The sequence below is a fragment of the Danio rerio genome, chromosome 20, assembly GCF_049306965.1.
Source record: "Danio rerio strain Tuebingen ecotype United States chromosome 20, GRCz12tu, whole genome shotgun sequence".
Classification (NCBI taxonomy): Eukaryota; Metazoa; Chordata; class Actinopteri; order Cypriniformes; family Danionidae; genus Danio; species Danio rerio.
This window is the reverse complement of record NC_133195.1, coordinates 47893719-47914966: the sequence shown is the minus strand read 5'-3', so window position 1 is coordinate 47914966 and position 21248 is coordinate 47893719. Positions and strand designations below refer to the sequence as shown.

At 35.7% G+C, this 21248-nt stretch overlaps 1 protein-coding gene across 3 annotated transcripts in view; it reads right to left on the bottom strand.

Moving 5' to 3' along the window:
• The window catches only part of atad2b (ATPase family AAA domain containing 2B), a 203464-nt gene extending 182913 nt beyond the window's left edge, over positions 1 to 20551 (bottom strand). The window contains exons 1-4 of one of the 3 annotated variants that reach the window (NM_001365966.1): positions 20236 to 20551; positions 15115 to 15272; positions 9277 to 9308; positions 8769 to 8922 (exon numbers count right to left, since the gene is read on the bottom strand). In NM_001365966.1, coding sequence (NP_001352895.1) covers positions 8769 to 8922; positions 9277 to 9308; positions 15115 to 15272; positions 20236 to 20391 — 500 coding nt within the window. In that variant the 5' untranslated portion in view covers positions 20392 to 20551. The remainder of the gene's footprint in view (positions 1 to 8768; positions 8923 to 9276; positions 9309 to 15114; positions 15273 to 20235) is intronic. The other 2 variants (NM_001365967.1, XM_073932111.1) reach the window with 2 other exon arrangements.
• Between the last annotated feature and the right edge of the window lie 697 nt (positions 20552 to 21248).

The window sequence follows — 21248 nt, the reverse complement described above, 5'->3', positions numbered from 1 at the left end:
TTAACCTAGTTAAGCTATAATTAGTCAAACTAATCAAACTATTACATTTGGAAATGTGTTGAAAAACAATCTTCTTTCCGTTAAACTAAAATTTGGGGAAAAAATAAACAGAGGGGTAATAATTTAGGGGGGCTAACTTCAACTGTGTATATATATTGAGTCTAATTTCACCAAATGAAATGAATAGGTCTATTTGTAAAGAAGTAATCATTTTCGTTACACTGGGATGATTTTGTAAGGAACTACATCTACATAAAATATAATAAACCAATCACAAACATTGAGAAATACAGTACATCAACAAACATTGTACAATAAAATATCAAAGCTTTATGATTTTCTGGAAATTTAAAAATCAAGTATTTAAGAATACAGTATTCTTTCTTGAATACTGTAAACTGACTTAAATGATAAAAACACACATTAAAATAATACATGTTTTGGTAACCTCATGGTCAAACATGCAATGACTCAAATCATGAGTGTTCTTAAACATGGCTCTGGTCAATAATAATACTGATTTGATATTGCAGATTCAGATGGGACTGCTGCGCATGCGTACATTGCAATATTGATGCTGAAATGATATATTGTGCAGCCCTGATCTGTAATAAATAAACTTTGAATAAATATGAGAAAAATTAACTGTAAATAATCAACATGATCAAAACACAGTTGGCAGAAATATCTGTAGTACACAATCTACTATTGCACAAGCCTTAATGCAGACTGATTTATAGCTTAGACTTTCATATCCATTAAATGGAATTATTATTATGGTCATTTAGTATCATTGTAAAAACCAAACCCCTTTCTGTCATTATGCTGTGAAATTTGAAATCTTTACAAATTTTTGTAGTAGACATAAGCATATGTTTTTATTGTTAATAATATTTCAAAATGAACACTTACTGGAATGAAGTGCACTTGATTTGATTATCCTGATATATTATGTTCAGATAAATACATCACACTACTGAGGAAAATTGATTTGCCTTGTCATATTCATCAAGTTACAGTATATACTAGCTTTTTAATCATAAAACTATGCAGTCATACATCAGCATACAAAGGCGTATTGTGGGGAGATACAAATTTACAACTGATAGTTAAACGCATTTCAATCATTCATTCATTCTCCTTCGGCTTAGTCCTTTATTTATAAGGGGTCGCCACAGCAGAATGAACCACCAACTATTCCAATAGTATCTAGATGCAGCCTTTAAGATGCAAGCTGAGATTGCATCACTCAGCGATACAAAGTCACACACAATGCACTCAATGGAGTGAGTGACATCACTGTAATGGTAGAGTTAGGGGTGGGATTAGGTGAGCGGATTAAAAAGCATTGGATGCAGCTCAGATTGCACTGCACCAGGTCTGCATTCAGACCCTTATCAACTAATGTGGCATATGTTTTATGCAGCGGATGCCCTTTCAGCCACAACCCAGTACCGAGTAACACCCATACCTTCTTACGCTCACACTCATACACTACGGCCACCTTAGTTTACCCGATTTACCTATAGCGCATGTCTTTGGACTCTGGGGGATGCCGGAAGGAAACACACGCCAACACGAGGAGAACATGCAAACTCCACACAGAAATGCCAACTGGCCCAGCCGGGACTCAAACCAGCAACCTTCTTGCTGTGGAAAGACAGTGCTAACCACTAGCCACAATGTGCCCTAACGCATTTTATGTAATTCTTTTAAGTAATTATTATAATAGACTTTCACTTATTTTAATTATTATGTCCAGTTTCTATTTTTCAAATAAATAACAGTAGCAGCAAAAAATAAATAAATAAATAAATAATATATATATATATATATACATACAAACACATATATACACACACACACATTTTCCCTTCAAGTATAATTGCATAATAAGTATATTCTCACTATATCATAAATGATGAGCCATAAAATCTGATGTATCAAATTCAATTTAACATCATTTTACAGCGCTTTTACAATGTAGATTGTGTCAAAGCTTAACATAGACGTATTTTTTTAAAGGTTCAAACTGTTCCATTTTAAACAGATGCATCCATTTCTTCTCATGTCAGGGTTTACAGGGTTAATGCAAAGAAACGTCATTCAGAATGAGTAAAGCAGCTCAAGCCATTCATGTGCAACACCAGCAGGATTCTTCCCTCCAATACACACACACCATCTGTCTTTGACCAGCAGCAACATGTTACCTCACACTAAAACCTGGACTTGGACACAACCTGGCAAATCCATCCTGAAAAAAATCCTAAATACATTTTTTTTTTCAATATGATGATTACATACAGTCAGTCATACACACACAGACACACACACACATACACACAACTGCAGTTGGCAAGTTTTGCTTTCTAAATATCCAAAGTAAAGAAACTGCATTAATAAAATAAATTGTTTTGTAAACCACAGTAAGCAGCCAAAACAGACCACTGAAAATGCATTTTAATACCAGGTGGAAACAGGCACTACATAAGTAAACAGTTTGATTTAAATGCTGAGGCTGCATCAACACTAATCTGGATACATTTGTAAATGCCATTTAGTCTAAAAGTGTTCGGAGTCAAGGATGCACGATGTTGGAATAATCGAATATTTGTTTTTCTGCAATATACATTCCGATATGAATATTATGTCACCGGACAGATTAAATAGCTCTGTTTAAAGTTTTTTCAGGAAGTCCATCAGTATTCCGGTACAGAAAATCAAAAATCAAAATGTAAAATATGACTGTAGAGATAACGGATTGCACAATATATTGTTTACAAATCAATATCTCATCGTGATTATTCGCAAGTCACATTGCGAGTATACGAAATGTTAAGTCTGGATTATAATTTATCATTTTGCAATAGTTTTATTATGGCCTGTGACTGTGTGAGGGTTTTAAAAGCATTCAGGCATAAGAAATTGAACCGTTTGTCATTTTGACAAATCAATAATTATTAATTGTATTGAATTGTTTTTAAATTAATACTATGCAGTATTAATTGTATGTTAGATTATTCAATTACTGTATACCTGAATACAGTTTGACTCCTCTAAAAACAATAAAAATGCTGTTTATTTAATTTGTATCTTGATCTTTACTGAAATTATCTATGCTTGTAGGTTGTTTCTTATATTTTGTGCATACACACTCTTCTACAGAATCATCCCAATCAAACTAAAATTATTAATTCTTTTCAAATAGTTATGTAACATATCTAGTGAAATTTTATTCCTATCGCAATACATATCACAATTTTAGATTTTTCCAATACCGTGCAGCCCTAGTATGGATATTTCTTACACCTTCAAACATCATAATTTCTTGTGCCTAAATGCCCGTCCACACGAGATGGTTTTTGCTCGTGTTTTCCGTTGACGTTTAACGCCTCGTGACTAAATAAAGTGCGTCAATGTGATCGTGCACACCAACGCGCAAAACGGCAGGCGTAAAAGCGTCCTTTTTAAAAAACCGCCCCATGCTAATTTTTTTGTTTTGACGAAAAGCGTCCCGGTGTACGAGCCTTAACTGAAATGTGTACATATTCAAAACAAGAATGCTTAATAAAAACTGTATTAAAGTTTGCAGTGACAAAAATGTTTTCTTAGTTTTTGTCTCCTTTCAATCTAAACATTCTTAAATCAAGAACCATTTTCTAGGCAAGTAAAAAATAGGTATGTAGTTTTGTTTTTAAAAAAAAAAAGTAAAATTGAAATCTGCCAGTGAAGCAAGAAAAAATTATCTGGTGTCTGTTTCAAAAAAGAATATTTTACTTACATCACAGGCAGATTATTTATTTTCAATTGATAAGATCTCTCAATTTTGACTTGTTTCTGAAAACCATGCAATATTTTTGCTTCTTGATTTAGGACTTTTTTTATGTATATTTGGACTAGAAACAATACAAAACAGTGTCCACTATGGCTTCTAGTCAACTATAATTCAGACTAAACATTGCACATCCTCTGATGTGACCATTCCGGGGGGTGGGGGTGGGGGTGAGGGGGGAGATCTCTCCAGACCACCACCAGTGTGCAGCATTATTTGTGTGTACATCAGTACTTTCAATTAGGGCTGGGCCGTTAAACAATATTGTATCGAATCATAATAAAATTTGTGTCAATAACAATAAGCTCTGGCCTTTTTTTACTCTATACAGAGATGTACAACAATAAGAATAGAGAAGTGTGTTGATATTAAAGATGCACCAAATTTTCAGCCACCAAAAATGATCGGCCATCGAAAACAGGTTTTGCCATTTAATGGAGCCTCTAATTATGTGGCTTCAGTCATTGTTGGAGTACTCCTTTAAATCTGGAAGGATTAACAACTGATATTGAAATATATATTGTTGTTGTGGGCGAGGCAGTGGCACAGTAGGTAGTGCTGTCGCCTCACAGCAAGAAGGTCGCTGGTTCGAACCTCGGCTCAGTTGGCGTTTCTGTGTGGAGTTTGCATGTTCTCCCTGCCTTTGCCTGGGTTTCCTCCGGGTGCTCCGGTTTCCCCCACAGTCCAAAGACATGTGGTACAGGTGAATTGGGTAGACTAAATTGTCTGTAGTGTATGAGTGTGTGTGTGGATTTTTCCCAGAGATGGGTTGCAGCTGGAAGGGCATCCGCTGCATAAAAACTTGCTGGATAAGTTGGCAGTTCATTCCGCTGTGGCGACCCCGGATTAATAAAGGGACTAATTATTATGGAAAATTTTTATAAAAAATAAAAAAAACTTTAATATGGAAAATAATTTATTGAAACTGCATTTTTGGCATATTGCCCAGCCCTACTTTCAATTGATTTCCAAAAGTTGTTGATCCACACTATCCACTCTGGAGGGCATTTTCAAAAAATTGTTAGTTCATGTTAACCCACAGTAACTAATGTTAAGAAGCAAACGCATTAGTAAATATTGAACTATGTTTAATAAATGATGTGCAATTATTGTTAATTAGCTAGTACATCTTAGGAAATACAACTAACTAATAACGAATGAAACTTTATCATACAGCTTGACCAATTACTGTATATAAAAAATCCTCATGACATGATTACCACAAGCTCATTTCAGTCATTCACCATCTTATATAGTTGAATCTTAATGCCAAAGAAGCTCAAATAAGTGTGAAATACAGCCAAGCGTGCAGACCTGTCATTTGTAGAAAAAATTAACAAAGACCTAAAGGTTAAACAAAGCAAAATCTACATCTTTTCTAGTACAGCCGGAACCTGCTTAAGCACCCCTGGGATACATGTAGCCTTGGCTAGGAATCACCAATTATATCACAAACCATTACATGCATGAAAGGAAGCTTAATAACTCCTGTCATCATACATCTGCATAGTGTCATGTTTTAGTTCTTGATGAGCTTAAAGTGTCTATTTCTGCAAGAGTAAACTTTGCTGGCTTCATCAGATGTTTAACTAATTATACAAAAGCTCTTCAAAACCAAGAGGGAATTAGAACACATGCACGCAAAATCCGATCTGAAACAGGATTCTGATTCTGTGTGCTCCTGGTGGAATTTTGGGGTTGGAGGCTAGTAGGTTTGCAGTCATGAAGCAAAAGAGGTTAATATAAAGTGAGTTGCTGCTCAATTACCTCACAGACTGATTCTCATAGGAAACCAGGAGTTAAATCATGTGCCTAATGATTCGCTGACCAGTTAGGTCAACACTAAACAAATGTCTAGACATGCAGTTGAAGTCAGAATTATAAGCCCTTCTGAATTATTAGCCCTCCTCTATATTTCTTCCTCAATTTCTGTTTAAGGAAAGAAGATTTTTTCAAAACATTTCTAAACACAATAGTTTTAATAACCAATTTACTTGGTCTTCGTCATGACGACAGTGCATAATACTTTACTAGATATTAAAGTGAAATTTAAATGCTTAACTAGGTGAATAAGGTTAACTAGGCAAGTTAGAGTAATTAGGCAAATCATTGTAACGATGGTTCGTTCTGTAGACTAGTGGTTCCCAATCTTTTCAGTCCACGAACTCCAAAAAAACAAAACCAGTGACTCGCGACCCAAATATGCTCTAAAGCGATTACACATATACGCCCAAGTCTATTTTTCATTTAATTTTGGAGAACGTCACTCAGAGATCATCCACCATGTTCAGAACATGAGTGCTGTAAAAGTTTCACTTGGTGCCGTTAAATCAATTTGCATTAAATCAATTTCACCCCAGGGGTCACAAAACATGCGTGTTGTTTTTTTATGTAACTATTAACTACTATTTTTATCTTCGGTGAGTTATGGATAAAATATGCTAATTATAATAGTTTAATAAAATTAATTCGATTTTTGGAAATCACCAAGCAACAACCCCTTACAACCCCACTGCTGTGAACAATCGAAAACAAATATTGCTTAAAGAGGCTAATAATATTGACCTTCTAATGTTTTGTTTTATTTTACGAAAATATGCTTTTATTCTAGCCAAAATAAAACAAATAAGACTTTCTTCAGAAGAAAAAATATTATCGGAAATGCTGTGAACAATTTCTTGCTCTGTTAAACATCATTAGGGAAATATTTGAAAAAGAAAACAATAATTTTGACTTGAATAAATCAGAAAGAAAGCCGTTTATGAAGCCAAGTAGAGATAAAATATATTTCTTTACTGTTGACAACGTTTTAAAGGTGGCATCATATCATAAAATTATCTACTTATTTTTGTTTATATAGTAAAGTGCTTGTTATAAGCAATGTACAGTCGAAGCCAGAATTATTAGCCCCCCTGAATTATTAGACCCCTTGTTTATTTTTTCCCCAATATTTGTTTAATGGAGAGAAGCTTTTTTTCAACACATTTCTAAACATAATAGTTTCAATAAATCATTTATCATAGCTGATTTAATTTATCTTTGCCATGATGACAGTGAATAATATTTGACTAGAAAATGTTCAAGACACATTGAAAGGCTTAACTAGGTTAATTAGGTTAACTAGGCAGGTTGAGGTAATTAGGCAAGTTATTGTATAATTATGGTTTGTTCTGTAGACTATCAGAAAAAAAATATAGCTTAAAAGGGCTAATAATTTTGTCCTTAGAATGGTGTTTAAAAAATTACAAACTGCTTTTACTCTAGCCAAAATAAAACAAATAAGACTTTCTCTAGAAGAAAAAAAATATTATCAGACATACTGTGAAAATTTCCTTGCTCTGTTAAACATCATTTGAGAAATATTTTTAAAAAATTAAAAAAATAAAAAGAAGGCTAATAATTCTGACTTCAGCTGTATCCTTGCACATCATTATTTTGTAAATATTAATTTGCCTTCATAAACTTTAATCAAATACCACAACCTTTCCTGCACCCACAAAATGACTTTTCTTCACTTCTGGTCAACAATTCAGTCGGTTCCCGAGGACGAAATCCTGTACAGCCCTACATTTTTTTCTCATTCCAGAACCATTTCAATTGGATGTACATCACAGAAGGCATGTGACGAGTACCGTTTTCAGAGTATACCACGGTTTGGAAAAGTCAATGTTTTAAAACCATCAAAATTTTCTGCTATACCGTTCCTAAGATATGTGTAGAATGTTTTGTTTACTTTTTTGTTTGTCCAGCAAAAAAACATATCCAAAGATTCCATTTTAAATTGTAAAGAAATTTTTGAAGAGTTTTTGAAACAAATGAAGACAGCAAAAGTCAATGATTAATTTTCTTTATTCAGCCTGACATGTTTACTGCTCCAAAACATTTTAAATGTTTCTCAAAATATAATATAGTGTTCAAAGGGGAATAAAAGTTGTAGTTTTTTTACCCAGACATTTGAAAAGAATATATTTTAGAGCAGTAATCACAATATAGTGAAACCATGATATTATTATCCAAGGTTATCATACCATCAGAATCTTTTACCGGCCCATGCCTACGTCACAATGTGGGAAAAATGGGGCAATCTTAACTTAAATCTAAGTAAGGAAGTTAATTGATTTAGAAACCACCCTATATGAATCAACAAATTTAACCAAATTTCTACATTATCTCACAATAACCTGCTAAATGCAAACTAATCAGGCTTCAAATGTGGACATTCCACTGAGACTGCACTACTTTCAGTCACTGAAGCCCTGCAGATTGCCAAAGCAGGATCTAAATCATCCATTCTGCTGCTTCTGATACAGATTCTACTGTCCACACTCTCCTCAATGTGCATCACTGGAACCCTGCTCTACTGGTTGGAGTCTTACCTCACCGGCAGAATATTCAGAGTTGCTTGGAGAGTAGAGATATCCAAAGCTCATCAACTGGCCACTGGAGTACCTCAGGAATTTGTTCTAGGTCTATTCTCTATTTACACCAAATCACTGGGAGTCATCCAATCGCATGGTTTCTCTAATCATTGCTATGCTGATGGCACACAGCTCTACATTTCAATTCATACAGATGACTCCACGGTAGCTGCAAATATCTCGCACTACCTGGAGGATATCTCAGCTTGGATGAACGACCACCACCTACTGCTTAACCTGGCAAAAGCTGAACCTCTTGTCTTCCCTTCACCCATCACACATTCAACATGACTTTTTAATCCAGCTAAGATCATCAACCATTACCCCATGTAGTCTGGTAAGGAATCTTGGAGTGATTCTGGATGATCAATTGCCCTTCAAAGAGCAAATTGCTAACATGGCTTTCCAACATCCGATTACCGCTAAATATCTCCTCAATTGTAAGTTGCTTTAGACAAAAGTGTCTGCTAAATGACAATGTAAACTTAAATGTATAGAAGACAAGTATCAGCTTTTACCTGTTGACTAGTTGGTCGAAAAGTAAACTCTGATTGAGGTGTTCAAACTGGGATTTCCTGACACGGCGGCTTCTCTTGAGTTCAACATGACCATTCATACGAGCATGGTCCCCGCCTGATGTAGAATCACCCCTCAGACTCATTCGACCTATGGCTTAAACAAAAAAAAAAAAAAAAACAGATTACAAAAACCATCAACTGATGAAGATTCATGCCAAATGAATCCTCATGAGTTTCATAAACAGACAACATTAAAGTTAAACCGAATCTGACTCTTATAAAAGCACCCTCTTTGTTTTGAAGATTGCACAAATGAATTGATTTCAAATTAAAGAAGAACAAATCAAGTTAAGTTCTACGTCTTTTTGCATTAAAAGCAAACACACTAAATAAAGTCAAAATGCCTGTCTTGGAGAACGTAAACAGTTAGTAAAGTGATCAAATATGTGGCAAGATACTTTCATTTTTGATGAACTTTCATAAAATAAATGCACTAATGTACACTTACTGTGTCCATTCTGCAAGGCACCAGTGGACAACCTGGAAAACATGATGAAAATCGATGAGAAATTAGTTAATAACAGATCATATAAAGGACATGAATGCATTAAGGCTGATTTCTACTTCTGTGTCGAGTGATCGGGCATGCTGTTTGTGTTGCTCTGCAATAACACCTCTGAAATGCTAGCTGGAAGTGAGGTTTTTATGTGTCCAGTTTCTTCGAGGGTGTTTATAATGCTACATGTAGTACAAGTAGCTCAACCTCAATTATTCAGAGGCGGGAACAGGCAGACGTGCAACAACTTTAATCAAAAGGTAAACACAAAACAAAAGTCCTTATCTGGACATCCTCCACAGGACTCGTCACTTGTTAAACACTCGCTCCACCAGGCTCACTACACTGCCCACACTCCTCACCCCTAGCAAGCTGACTAATCACAGAGCTTGCACTACACTTCATCACATTTTTTGGAGGTGTCCGTCAGGTGGGCTATACGACCGAGAAGGCTGTGCCGGACCATTCACGTGCGCTTGATGCAGTAGTATAAATCAACCTTTAATCTGCAAAGTTAACCACTTATGCTTAAGCTGACAATGCATGTGGTCATATAAACGCATGTTTTTTTATTGGTATAAGATCAAAACCAGCTTGAGCACAAACTGATCAGAAGTTATTGTTTTTTTTTCCAAGACAATGGTGCCAGGACAAATAAGCTGTAAGAAAACGTGCTTTTATCTCGTGCAGAGTTATAATAAGTGGTATGGTTGTTGAAAAGTCTATTATGAAAGGAAAGGGGTCTATGTTATTTTCTCACTGATAGTTTGCAATTAAATATTGCAACTCACAAAATGGATGATTATGTTTGGATGTCACCGCTGGGAAATAAGACAACATTTTTAATTAAGTACAGAGAAATTATTATCTACTTGATTTGACTGGTTGTTGAATGGAACTGAGGGTAAACCAGTTGATCGAAATTTGCTACAACAAGTCACACGTGAGTGAACCATCCTCTCATTGGTCAGAGTGCATCTGTATGTCCTGAGATTCACTTATAACCATAAGAACTGATGGCATACTGTGGCTTTGTTCATAGATGTTATTATTTAACATTATAAATTTTAGCAAAAACCATCGATCTTGCCATAAATAAGCTTTATGCTGGCTACACAATAGATTCATACTCATACTAGATTAGTAGCAGGATGTTTTTTGCAAATATTCCACTCAAACCTGCATGAAAGATGCGATTGAGGCGAGCTCCACATTTTGTGGCAAACCTGTTGTGTACTCTTCGGTAATTCACCTCTATTTAAGCATTTGCAATGACTTTGTATGTAATCTACTCGCAAAGTTGGTGTGATCTCAGCAACATCACCAACCAAATTCAAATTAGAAATTGAACAACTTATTTTCCCCATGATTGCCTTTTAGATACATCAAACACTGGTGCTTTTTAGACAACAATCGTAATAGATCTTGATAAACCCTGAACCATTTGGTTAGACTGAGTTTATTTTCGAGCAGGCTGAGACCACCTCATTCAGGCGATCTTGGATTGATTGTTCTTATATGGATCAGGGTGCTCACAAATGCCTGAAAGTATCAAAGTAAGGTAAACAATGCACCAGGTTCCAAAACAAACACTTCAAATGAGTCTGAAAATCCATATAGATCCAAAGAAGAACCAATCAAATGAATTATTTTGGATCTACTCCATGTCAGATAGCACATTTGGCTTGTAGATTGTGTAAATAGAAAACTAAAAACTACCCTTATCAAAAGAGTGAAGACATGGTGTAAATAATACATTTTTCTTTTCGCAACATGGGACGTTTCATTATAATCAAGTTGGGTCAACGAAATACCACACTAAAGAACTGATCTCTACCTATAACAGACTCTTGAGGAATTTGTGGATAGCACAAAGTCTTAAGCAATACACAATACACAAAATGTTCTTAATTAGTTTGTTGAACAGATCACTTCATTGAAAATGCATTGTAATCATACACACCATTTGTTTGAAAGTACACTAAATATTTGTATATTAACAGTAAGTTAACTATTGTTATAAGTATCTTTCCAAATGCGGCTTGCAATATAAATTCAGCACTAACAGAGACATGACTCCAACAACAAAAAATCTAGGGCTGCACAATATATCATTTCAGCATCGACATCGCAATGTGAAAACTCCCAATAGACACATTGCAGGATATATGCAACATTGAGTTTGTATTATTATTTATCATTTGCATGCGTGTTTGATGCCTGGAACTGTATAATGATATTAAAAGCATTCAGACATAAGAAATTGTAACACTTGTGACTTCAACAACGATTCATTTCATTGATTTATTTTTATTATTAACTTACTGTTTTTAAACACTGTTAGACTCTAGAAAAGATAAAACATTTTATTTTTATTCCATCTTTTTCTTGATTAAATTTATAGTTTGTTATGCATGAAAATACTCGCAACAAGTGCAACTATATAAATGCACTGCAAATAGCACAGACCACAATGAAAATGTGTTGGGGGAGCCCAAAACTTTATAGATTGTTCATCAGATTTTATGGAGATGCTAATAGTAAACGGTAATCAATCAATCTCTGACTAGACATGTGCATGAAAACACTCACAACACATGCAAATACAGAAATAGCACAGACAACAAGGAAAAGGTGTCGGGGAAATTTATAGATTGCTTATTAGATTTTATGGAGATGCACTCCCACTGCAGAATCATCCCAATCAGTCTTACGATATCAATTCTTTTCAAATAGAGATATTAAGTCATCTGGTGATATTGCATTCATATCGCAACATATAGTCGCAAAATAAAAATAATATTGCAATGTTAGATTTTTTCAATATCGTGCCACCATAAAATAAACCATTTTCACAGTCTTCGGTTTGCGTTCCAGTTAGTTTCAAATAATACAACTTCAAATTAACTTTAGGTATATGTCCAATTGCAGAAGCTGCTGCTCCTTCCACTAACCTGATCCTACCAAACAAACTGAAACCAAAATATATACACCTGCACTCTGTAATGACATGCAGAGGACCCAGAACAGGGCTTGAAATTGCGACCGTAATTGTACCCATGCCACCCTTAAAATATATTTGGGAGCATTTGTGCGAGTGCATGCAATTGTTGTGTGTGACCAGTTTTTACTGCAAAATGTTCACCACGTGCGCAGAATGCATCTTTGCTCTTCGCAGTGCTCAGAATTTGGTTTAAAACAGTTGTCATGTCAACTTGCTGCAGTAAACAAAGCCAAGTCCGTAAGGCTTGCCCCGCCTTTGTGCTCTTCTTATTGGCCCACTGCTCTAGAACTGAACGCGAATGGATTAATTAATATCAGCTGTCAATCACTCAGTCAATGCCTTCTGACTTGGAATGACAGAGAGAGAGCTACTACCATGAAAATTTGTAAAGCGCTGAAGATGGGAATGAAGATAACACTGACAGATTTTGTTTTAGAAAACATGGTATCTAAAGCTACAAATAATGACACATCTAAGTAGTGATCATGTGCTGAATGTTTATCCATCATCTACTTTTTCTACTTTTTAAAGAGTGGATAAAAGACTTCCGTTGGCTTCAAGTCCGCTATGAAAGTCTGTGGGATGGAACTTTCAGGAAACTGTTCGCCACATCTAGCACGAGAGATTCTGTTTAATCCTTCATATAATCGCCAGATGTTGTCCACCGTGTAAGTGGCAGCTATATGTAAAATTTAACACCACGTAGCCTACACCATCGCAATTGGGCTTGCACTGAGTAAACTAATTTCGCTACTTATGAAAAGACTGGTATTGCTTTTAACATGACGTATGCATATAATAAGGTACATTATAAGTCAAAAGCATCAGCGCAATATCAGACACCATCCGTGAGAACTGCACAGCTATATCGTTAACAGATTCATTCATGTCAAGCAGTGCGTGCAGGGCCGGTGGGCAGTCCATGTATCTTTAAAGGGTCACGAAACACCAAAACACATTTTTTGAGCTGTTGACAGTCGTATATGTGTCCCCCACTGCTAAAAACACTATTAAGACACCTATATTTCACTAAAAAGTGTAAATAGGTTGTTTTTGCGTTATTTCAAGCAAATTCGTACTTCCGGTTTGAAACGAATTTTTGAAGCTGCGTCACGGTCATGACATAATAGCCTGTATTCCAGCGTGCAGACTGGGCGTCTGTGCCAGAGTGAGTCTTATTACGTCTTACAGTGTGATGCATTAATGCATGAGTAAGGCTTGGTTCAAACCAATCAGCGCGCTCTATTGTGCAACTTCATTAATATTCATTACTATCACCGTGTTTTCAGGACAGAGACGCCACGTTATGTTGGCAAAACAAGCGTGAAGTGTTGCTTTTATAGTTTGCTGCAGTTAAGTTTCGTTTTCATTTTCTCTCTGTGAGAGCTCAGAGTCACGTGTGGATTAACAGTGTACGCGACGCTCGACAACAATAACTCGCGTGTCTAAGGAGGATTATTGTTTACCTGAGAGCTGTTCTCATCTGCAAACGCTGAGATCTGGATTCGTTTGTAGTCTTCTCTTAATAAAGACGCGGCTCTAGTTGCTGGTGATTGTCCTGTCTCTACAGATTTGGTAAGTGAGCGACCAGTGCTCTTTGATGATTCAGTTTGTTCGTATCTAACAAACTATTGCACAGAGTGTAAACACGTTAGCACCACAACCAAACTTTAACCTCGTGTAGGGTTTTTACCGCATTTAGTGACCGGAATAACACACGCGGCTTTCTGACACTACCTGTCGTGTGCATCTAAGTTTCTGGGAAATGCAGAGTTTTTTTTTTCTCTCATTCGCCGTGCGGTATCAATCATTGCATGAAAAATACACGCTTAGAGGAGTTCCTCGAATCAAATATCTCGTTTGTCGAGAGGGGCATGAATGAATTCCCTGAATGAAAGAGCCAAACTGCAGTTAAAGTCCACCATTTAATAATTTGGCAAATAATTCGACTACAGATGTCCATGTAGGTTAAACACCATCACTTTCTGCTGTATGTGTGTGTGTGTGTGTGTGTGTGTGTGTGTGTGTGTGTGTGTGTGTGTGTGTGTGTGTGTGTATTTTGACTCTAAAACTCGCGCATGCCCAAATAGACACTCCCACACCATCCCACTTTAGTTCCTCCGACACTCCCCCCTAAACAGAGCTGGACACGCCCACTTTTCTGACTTTTTCCAAAGTAGAGGTGTGAAAACACCCTGCTGAAACGAGGGGGTTTCATGGCCCTTTAAGTTATAAAAATGTATTTTCTTGTGATAACCGGATTTCATTAAGACATATTTTACTCACGCATACATATATAATTTTTTTGCTTGTTAGTTTGATTAGTGTTGATTTCAAATGCAATAAATATGTTTGTATAAAACTTGTAGTAACGGTGCTTATAATTGGTGGGTGCAACTAAATTTTGGCTGATGCGCCTAAATTTTTAAAGTTAGGAGCACCGGTGTTACCAAGCAAAAAGGTTCATATCGAGCCCTGCAGAACATGTGATTATTTTGTTTTGGTTAAACCTGTAATATAGAATTTCACTGTACAAAAATTATAGCATTAGAAAAATACCAAATGAATAAACTGAACTTCAAATATGAAATAAAAAAGTAAACATGGTACAACAACGTATATGCTTGACCAGTGTAAAGTCAAGCTTATACTTCACACCATGACTTTCTGACTATGTATGCTATTAAATAATGTGTGCAATTTGCACATTGCTTCAAGGTGCATTTGGAATAATATTTATTGTGAAAAGTGCTGTACAAATATAACTGAATAATGTCAAACCTCACCTAGTACAGTGTTTGGACATGGTCCAAGAGCCTCTCTGGCCTTTACTCTGGGGACTTGGAGAAGTATCAGTAGAACTTGGTGGCGTCTGTCTGCGTGTCCGCTTGGGCGGCGGGGACAAACGCGGGCTACTGCTGTTAGCATCACTGCTGGGCTCTTTCTGTAACAGGTAAAGAGGTGTGTAGGATGTTAAAAAGCTTGCACAAGCATGCAGAATACACAGCGATGAATATGATGACTGCAAGTCCACTCTCAAATATGATTTGCAATAAGGGCACTTAGAGCAATATCATAGCTGACACCTTGAGTTGCCTTAAAAAAAACATTGGGATTCACATAACAATGGCCTCATCATTTTTTACCGATTCAGGGGATTTTTTGAGCACTGATACAGCTACGTATCCTCAATTGTCTTTGATTGTTTATAAAAGATTAAAAGATAAAAATGTTAAGTATTGTTTTATATCGCCGCATATAAACATTTATATAATAATGGCCATGTTAATTTACATTTGAGTGTTCAATTTTTGTATTTGAACACTGTTAGACTCTCTAGAAAACCATAAAGCACAGTTTACTTTTTTTTTTTTTTTGCTCTGTCATATTTATATATGCTTGTAGTTTATTATATTTTACGCAGATGCACTGCACAGAAAAAGACTTGATCATCCCAGTCGATCTAAATTAATGAAAGCTTTCCGAATAGAGCTATTCAAATCATCTGGTCAAGTGATATTGATAGCGCAATATACATCATAGCAAAACAAAATATCGCAATGTCAGATTTTTCCAATATCATTCAGCCCTAATGCCGTCCATTGATTTGTTTCTCATTTCCTCCTAAATCTTAGACTAACCTGATTCACATGTAACCACCCAAAGCAACCAAAGACAAGACATTTAAAAAGACAACGAAGCAGACATAATTATCAAATTACGCCAGGGTTCCCTCACTTTATGGCTAATTTGCTTGCAATAAATACAGATTTGTAAAAAGCTTTGAAAATTAAGATGAATCACTAGTAAATGATTCAGAGCAATTTGTAAACCAGTTTGACGACTGGTTCAAAAGAACACGTATTATCATGAATATGCACACACAGAAATACGCAGATTTCTGCACATTTTCAGCCTATTATTAAGTCTGTATGTATTTACTTGTGTGAACGTGTGCAAATTTATATTTATTCAGTTTTTTAAATTAATTTCACTAATATTATTGCAGGGCTCAACAATAAGGACTGCCTGATGGCCCAGGGCCAGCATAAGAGATGCTTGGGACAGTAGACAGGATCATTACTGGCCCGATTGGGACAGTGCTGCCTTGTCACTAAAGGTTAATTTTTCTGCGACTATTTGTCAATTGCGTGCATATTGAGTTTGTGCTTTAAAGTCTTTAAATGCTATCTTCTCTGTGATATCGTAAACACCAAGTTTCTTTTTGGTTCCTCTTATCTGATTTGATGTTTTAAGCATGCTATTTTTTTACGTAACCTGGTAACAACCAGTACAGCGAAGAAATGTAATGTAATGTATTTTTTATTTAGTGCCATGTCAGCAACCAAGGCTATCTTCATGGCAGGAATCTTTCAACAATAAATATACAATTTAAAAATCAACAAACAAAATAAAACAAATTAAATAAGATTTTTTGTGTTAATACATGATAAAAATTCTAAAATCTTTTCTGGTTCCACTTTGTCAAAAATGTCCTTAAAAGAGTTAATTGCATAAAAAGTCCTTCTGGAATCAGTAAAAGCAGGACAGTGCAGTAAAATATGTTTTACAGTAAGAGGAGTTTTGCAGCACAAACACTGAGTGGGGTTTTCACCTTGGAGCAAAAAACCATGTGTAATTCTCGTATGCCCAATACGGCATCTGGTAAAAACTACTTGATAGTACAGCGAAGAAACGGCAACATCAGAATAGAAGGCTAAAAGAAAATGTCTGTTTCTAACATCTTGAGAGCAAACATTTACGTGAGAGCAACACGTAAGAGATGTTTTACACAATTTGCCGTCAGTTTGACAAGTCAACCACCTTTTATTAAATAATTTTGAACTGCAATGAAATACCTGCACATTTTCCATACCGCTTTTTTTGTTTGTATAATACTTAAAATTTTGCTCATTATATAGTTATTAATTTATTTTAAAGTATTGAAATTATAGATTCACAGACATTATTTTTGACACATTATTTAAAATATGTGCTAAAAATAGCTATAAACTTCTCTTCTTTTTTTTTTCTTCGGCCCGATCGGACCAGTAGAATAAAACTTTATCATTGAACCCTGTTATTGTGATATAATAATAGTAATATTAAAATGTCCATATGATTTATTTACAATGCAGTTTGTAGCGTAATACTTTTTTATACAAGACTTTGTTTAACAAATAAGTGGATCTAATTGGATTTGCACTGTAAACATTAAATACAAGTTAAAAATGTATAATTTCTTATTTCATATGTTTTATATGTTTCATAGGTTTTTAGTGATGACACTCCTAAAATTACTCTGCATAAATCCTAAAGATCATCATAAAGATTTTTTTTTAATTCTCCAAAAAACATAGCAAAGAATGTCTATAGATTCTGTCTGGCCCTACTTATTACCATATATAACACATCACAATATGAATCAATATGAACTCTCTACTATAATCAACCTTTAAACTCTGCCCCCCAGAGATTCTTCTGCCCCCCTCATACACCCCAACGCTCTCCTTAAACCCTACATTATTTACTATTTAATATTTGCACGATTAAAATTGCACGTTCATTGCACTAATTCATCTTAAATTATACATACCCACTGTAAATATACATATATCTGCATACCTCTGATTATTATTAGCAACCTGTACATATATTCATCTATTGTAAATCTCTGTTCATAGCTAATACAACCTTTGTAGAATGTATATAGTACATCCATCTGTAAACAGCATCACAGTTTTTCTAGAATTGCACTTCATAACAGTGATCAGCATACATGTGTCCAGCCCTCAAAAATCTCTCATTTAAATTAATATTTTCTATAGGAAGCTTTACAATATTATATTTGTGCATATACATTAGATTAGTCAGCCACTGAAGCCAAATCTGGAGCTTACCTTACAAAATAACTTCATGATAACTATCCAAAAACTAGTAATGACAAATTTATATGTTAAGGAAAACTACTAAATAGAGATTTAATTAAGAAAAATAAAAGATTTATAAAAATTTTGATAAAATGTTGTAGTTTTGCATGAATTTAAGCGTATTATCTTTCTATTTTTAAAGATGTTTGGTGACTAAAATATTATTAGAATAAATATATCTGTTTGATAAATTAGTTTTGTTCAAATGCACAAAAATAAATGACCTTTATTTACTGATAAATTATTAAAAATATTCATTTGCAAAATGGGGTTTACTCATTTATGCTGAGCACTGCACCTATATCCTGCACTAGCTGTTATTGCACTCCTGGTTGCATTTTGTTGCTTTGTACTTGTACACATGTAATGACAATAAATTTGAATCTACTGTAATCTAATTACTATTAAAATCAGGAAAATATTTATTACTATTCCCATTTTATTAATATTATTATTATTTAATTATCATAAAAATGTGCAAATCTATCAATCAGTTTATGTCTGGAAATTTGAAATGCTAATTAATCACACAAATTCAAAAATCATAACAACAAACAGAAATGACCTTGAACCGCTGATCAAATAAACTGCAAGAAAGAGGACAATCCTCAACATCCACAGGTGTCTTTCTGGTTTAGGCAGTTGTCTGATAGTGTTTCTCCCCCCAAAAAAGCCAAATATTCTTTAACAACACAGAAACTCCACACTCTTGCAAAAACTATTGTAGTACACTAATGATTTCGTATGACAATAACATAGTACCATTTACACAACACTGAATACCATGAAAGTACCATAGTAAAGTCCAAAAACATGATAGCACCCTGATAAAACAATCCAAAAACACTACAGCACAGCGACACGAACTCTAGACGTCTTATCGCTTCAAACGGCCCAAACATCAACAAGAGACAACCTGTGGCAAGAGCCGACAAAACACAGCAGCTGAAGTTTCACATAAACACTATGAAGTTCAAAGTTTACTTTCCAAAAAATCACGAACAATGTCTGTTCTGAGCCACAAGGGGTCTGTCTCAGCTGAGCTTTTCCCTTCCCCCAACACTAGCTTGTTTTATTGTTGAAGACACGCGGAGAACGAGATATTTAACGTCCGATAAAAGGTGTCAAGCGCGCTTTTGTTTTGACTGTTTAATCGGTGCGTCCGAGCGCGTGACAGCATGGCGCGCGCCGGTGCCGCTCGAGCGCAACAAACACACAGCAACAAAATATCGCTCGAATCGTGCCAGCGAGTCGGCTCGTTTGAACTGTTGTTATGAATGATTCGATTCACTTAGTTTATTTCCAAACTACTCGTGCTTCTAGTAACTTTGGAATAAAGTAATACATTTGAAATAAATTAATTTGGTGTCACTCCACAATCATTTCTGGCACATAAATAAGCGTATTGGGGCACTTAAATACGCTAGTTGTTACGCAAACAACTGCTTAGTAACTTTGGACTAAGTATGTAATGTTATATTAAGCCGATTTATTTCGTTTCACTATTTTTTCATCCCTAATTTATATTCCACATATAATTAAGTCTACAAAAGCATTCTCCTACCTTCTCGAAAACAAATAAACTACATTTCACAGCCTAAGCTTTTACAATGAAGTACCATAAACGCACAGCGAATCGGTTCGCTCGAATCATTTAACAGAACGGGTTCAACGGAACGATTCATTCACGAATCGAACACCAATATAACAAAGACAACTTGGGGGCAATGAGTGCGTTAAACCAGCCAACCGGCGTTTATCGATGTCCGGCTATTATTGGTGACCAAACACACAAAACTAAGCGACACGCCGTGCTTAAGCGTTGTCGTGTCACTAAACTGCCATTTCTGCATCGCCAAGTGTCACTCAAGGCGCAATTTGGGAACAAAAGAGGTGGACGTGCATCCATCCATGCGTTTCTCTGTTTATCCATGCATTCATTCGTGTGCAGGAGGCCAGAGTGAGCGGTTCGCTAACCGGCTGGCGGAGAGAATAGGCTGCCGGTGTCTCTCTCTTCCTTACACGGCTGTTGTGCTCGTCCAAGTTTGGGTTGTTCCTCTGAGACGACCTCGTCCGGCCCGAGATGAAGGGACTGCTGGGCTTGTGCTCCGAGCTCTTCCTGGTGTTCACCATGGTCGCTGTCTGTCCCCGCTGATAAACGGGTCCTGTCTTGAAGCTCTTGTCAGTTTTGCTTTCGCTCCGACTGTGTGTCTCAGCTAGCGAAGTGCCGAGGCGCCATTTCTCTTTCTCTCTCTCCCCCTCTACTGTCAGCCTGCTGAAACTCTCCGGCGAGCCACTTCCGCTACACACGGGGAGGCGAGCGTGCTCGCGCTCGTATGAAGTTCGCGCCACCGAGTTTTTGAATTTTTGTTAATTTTTTGTGTGTCAAGGAAAGAGAATACGGCCTTTTATGATAATGCTCAGGCTATGAATAATATTTTAGTACATTTGATGATATTAGGGCAAGAGACTGCAGGCGAATAAGATAAAATATTGATAATAAACAAATAAAAAATATGTGTGTATGTATGTATGTATATATATATATATATATATATATATATATATATATATATATATATATATATATATATATATATATATATATATATATATATATATATATATATATTTATACAACAGTTCTGTCATGTTCTCAAATCTGATTGGCTGATAGCCGTGAGATATTCAGCAATATCAGAACTCCTACAGCCTCTTTACCCTTTGTGTATTACTCCGCCCACATACAGCCAGCAAAAAGCAGACACTACAGATCTAAAGTTTAAAAGATGCACGCTCAACTTTTTAACTGTCAGCCTATGATTTGAATCCAGAAGAAAGTAGTTCCTCATACAAAAGGGTTTTTAAGACTCTCCATGTTTGATTTTGCTTTTACATACACAAAACTGTCAAACTGTTGTATAAACGCAATATCACACTCGTCCCTGCTGAAAAATCCAGCTTAAACCAGCCTAGGCTGGTTGGCTGGA